The sequence below is a fragment of the Hyalella azteca genome, unplaced genomic scaffold (genome assembly GCF_000764305.2).
Source record: "Hyalella azteca isolate HAZT.00-mixed unplaced genomic scaffold, Hazt_2.0.2 contig12633, whole genome shotgun sequence".
NCBI lineage: Eukaryota > Metazoa > Arthropoda > Malacostraca > Amphipoda > Hyalellidae > Hyalella > Hyalella azteca.
In genome coordinates, this window is record NW_025942586.1 from 115610 (window position 1) to 119226 (window position 3617).

At 47.9% G+C, this 3617-nt stretch overlaps 1 protein-coding gene across 1 annotated transcript in view; it reads left to right on the forward strand.

Annotated features, from left to right (window-relative positions):
* The window catches only part of LOC108681324 (retinoblastoma-binding protein 5), a 13726-nt gene that overhangs the window by 9258 nt on the left and 851 nt on the right, over positions 1-3617 (forward strand). Inside the window, exons 5-7 of the mRNA XM_018170345.2 lie at positions 1123-1301; positions 1472-1528; positions 2635-2908. Of these exons, the coding sequence (XP_018025834.2) occupies positions 1123-1301; positions 1472-1528; positions 2635-2908 (510 nt within the window). The remainder of the gene's footprint in view (positions 1-1122; positions 1302-1471; positions 1529-2634; positions 2909-3617) is intronic.

Sequence of the window (3617 nt, forward strand, 5' to 3'; positions counted from 1 at the left end):
TGCTGCTTCTCTGGTGGGTGGAGTGCTGCTTCTCTGGTGGGTGGAGTGCTGCTTCTCTGGTGGGTGGAGTGCTGCTTCTCTGGTGGGTGGAGTGATGGGTGGAGTGCTGCTTCTCTGGTGGGTGGAGTGTTGCTTCTCTGGTGGGTGGAGTGCTGCTTCTCTGGTGGGTGGAGTGATGGGTGGAGTGCTGCTCTGGTGGGTGAAGTGATGGGTGGAGTGCTGCTTCTCTGGTGGGTCGAGTGATGGGTGGAGTGCTGCTTCTCTGGTGGGTGGAGTGATGGGTGAAGTGCTGCTTCTGTCTCTTATACACATCTAGATGTGTATAAGAGACAGGTGCATAGGATGTCATAGCTAGAATTGTTCACTTGGCAACATAGAATGGAAATAAATTAACCTAAGCTATGATTTTTTTCTCAGATAATATGATAGTTGTTGCTAAAATATTCCTTTGTGTTTCAGGTATGTTTTTTTACAATCTTTTTTGTTATGTTGAATCCACTTGACTCAATTGAAATGGTGCAAAATTACAAGCCGTTCTGTAAGCTTACAGTTACAGAAGAAATGCTGCATGGCTGCTGATATGAAGCTTGCAGTGGACAAGGTTGTTAATGCTCAATGACATGTCCATGGATTAGGTAATATCACATCAATAATATGGTAATGTATGGATAAGGTGATATCATATCAATAAAGGAAGAGCAAGTAAAATTCACAGAAAATGTCATTTATTCTACATTTACATCATCTACAAAGGAAGAGGAAAACTTCAGAGTACCTATTGTTAGTAATAGATGAGCTCACTCTGCATGTTTCAAACATTTTAAAATTTAGTTTTATTTCAAGTGCCCCTTATTACCCCGTTCACAGGGTTGGTTCAGGAGGCTTTTATTTTGCATCTGGCACCTTACAAATAACATATGGAATTTTTTCAGAGACGCCATATGATAGCCCTTGCAAATACCTTTAAAATGAGCCTAAACTTGTTTATGAAATGTTTCATGGTAAGAAGTTATTAAGGAAAAACGCTCAAAACCGTCCCTTATTACCAGGTTTGAAGGTAATAATTCCATTGCTCACTGATTCTTTATAAATTTGCCAGTTATTCTCTGCTCTCTTTGGCAGAGACGTTTGGTCAGAACTACCCTGAGGAGTTTGACGGGACTCTTGACTGTGTCTCGTTGGCTGTGACGTGCGCCTTCAACAGACAAGGCGCTCTGCTGGCCGTCGGCTGCAATGACGGACGCATTGTCATCTGGGACTTCCTTACACGGGGCATNTTACGGCCGTCGTACGGCGATTACGTCTGAGGATGCAACGAATTGCGAGGTCCTGACAGAAGCAGCGAAGAGAACTTCCGGTGACGCTATCGTGATGGTGATGGTGATGGTGATGGTGATGGTGATGGTGATGGTGATGGTGATGGTGATGGTGATGGTGATGGTGATAGTGATGATAGTGATAATGATACCAGACCGACGAGGACCGCAGCGTTGAGGCCAGCGCTGAGAGGCGCGAGGAGGACATCGATGTTGGTATCATTTGTTGTGGCGATGATGATGACGATAGTGCGAGGATGTGGATGTTAGTTCCTATCATTTGTTATCATAGTGATGATAATAGTTGGAACAATAGTGATAATGATAGAAGGGACGATAGTGCGATGACGAGGATGTTAGTATCATTTGTTATCATAGTGATAATGATTGAAAAGTGCGATGATAGGATAGTCTGAGTATTGTCATCTCATAATATTTAAACTGGTTTTCTGTTGTAGGGTTAAGATATGCAAGCAGAATTGCTTGCACATATTGTGAGGTAGAATTCCTCCGCCTTAGCCGTTGTCGTCCAGTAGACACTCCTGCTCACCACACTCCTACTCACCACACTCCTACTCACCACACTCCTGCTCACCACACTCCTGCTCACCACACTCCTGCTCACCACACTCCTACTCACCACACTCCTACTCATTCCTACTCGCCACTTCATTTCTCTGCTACTCATTCCTACTCGCCACTTCTACTCTCTGCTACTCATTCCTTCTCACTGCTACTCACTCCTACTCACTCCCTCACTCGTACTCACTCCTACTCACTCCTCATTCCTACTCACTCCTACTCACTCCTACTCACTCCTACTCACTCGTACTCACTCCTACTCACTCGTACTCTTTCCTACTTACTCGTACCCACTCCTATTCACTCCTACTCACTCCTACTCACTCTTACGCACTGCTACTCACTCCTACTCACTCCTACTCACTCGTACTCACTCCTACTCACTCGTATTCTTTCCTACTCACTCGTACTCACTCCTACTTACTCGTACCCACTCTTATTCACTCGTACTCACTCCTACTCACTTGTACTCACTCCTACTCACTCGTACTCACTTCTACTTACTCCTAGTCCTACTCAATCCTACTCCTACTCACTCCTACTCCTACTCACTCCTACTCCTACTCCTACTCACTCCTACTCCTACTCCTACTCACTCCTACTCCTACTCACTCCTACTCCTACTCACTCTCACTCCTACTCACTCCTCCTAATCACTCCTACTCACTCCTTCTCCCACTCACTCCTTCTCCCACTCACTCCTACTCCCACTCACTCCTACTCCTACTCGCTGCAGGTTGACGTCACCAACATCGAGCCCGTGGCCGCGTTCTGTTCCTCGGACGAGGAGGAGGGCAGCAGGTCGGCCTCCCCTCCCCTGCTGTACCTCCCCATCACCCCCGACATCGAGGAGCCTGAGGAGGGGTGGGGGCCTGACCCCCCTGATGACCCCCCCACCCTGGCCGCGGGGGGCAGCAAGAGGGGGGGCCTCGAGGCCAAGGACAGCGCCTCGCCGAAGAAGAAAAGACCAAAGACTTTTGATGTGAACCTCGAGAACGCGCCTCTTGATGGTGAGTCTTGATGGTGACTTGATGGTGAGTGATGGTGACCTGGAGAACGCACCTCTTGATGGTGAGTCTTGATGGTGACTTGATGGTGAGTGATGGTGACCTCGAGAACGCGCCTCTTGATGGTGAGTGATGGTGACTCTTGATGGTGAGTGATGGTGACTCTTGGTGGTGAGTGATGGTGCCTCTTGGTGGTGAGTGATGGTGACTCGTGATGGTGAGTGATGGTGACTCTTGATGGTGAGTGATGGTGACTCTTGATGGTGAGTGATGGTGACTTGATTAAGAAGAAAAGACCCAAGACTTTTGATGAGAACCTCGAGAACGCGCCTCTTGATGGTGAGTCTTGATTGTGACTCTTGGTGGTGAGTGATGGTGACTCTTGATGGTGAGTCTTGATGGTGACCTGGAGAACGTGCCTCTTGATGGTGAGTGATGGTGACTTGATGGTGACTCTTGATGGTGAGTGATGGTGACCTGGAGAACGCGCCTCTTGATGGTGAGTGATGGTGACTCGTGATGGTGAGTGATGGTGAATGTATATACCCAAATACCCTCACCCATACCTCCTCACCCACAATCCCCTCACCCCTCACCCGTCCCCCTCACCCCTGTCTCTTATACACATCTAGATGTGTATAAGAGACAGCTCCTACTCTCTGCTACTCCCTCCTACTCTCTTCTGCTCCCTCCTACTCTCTTCTGCTCCCTC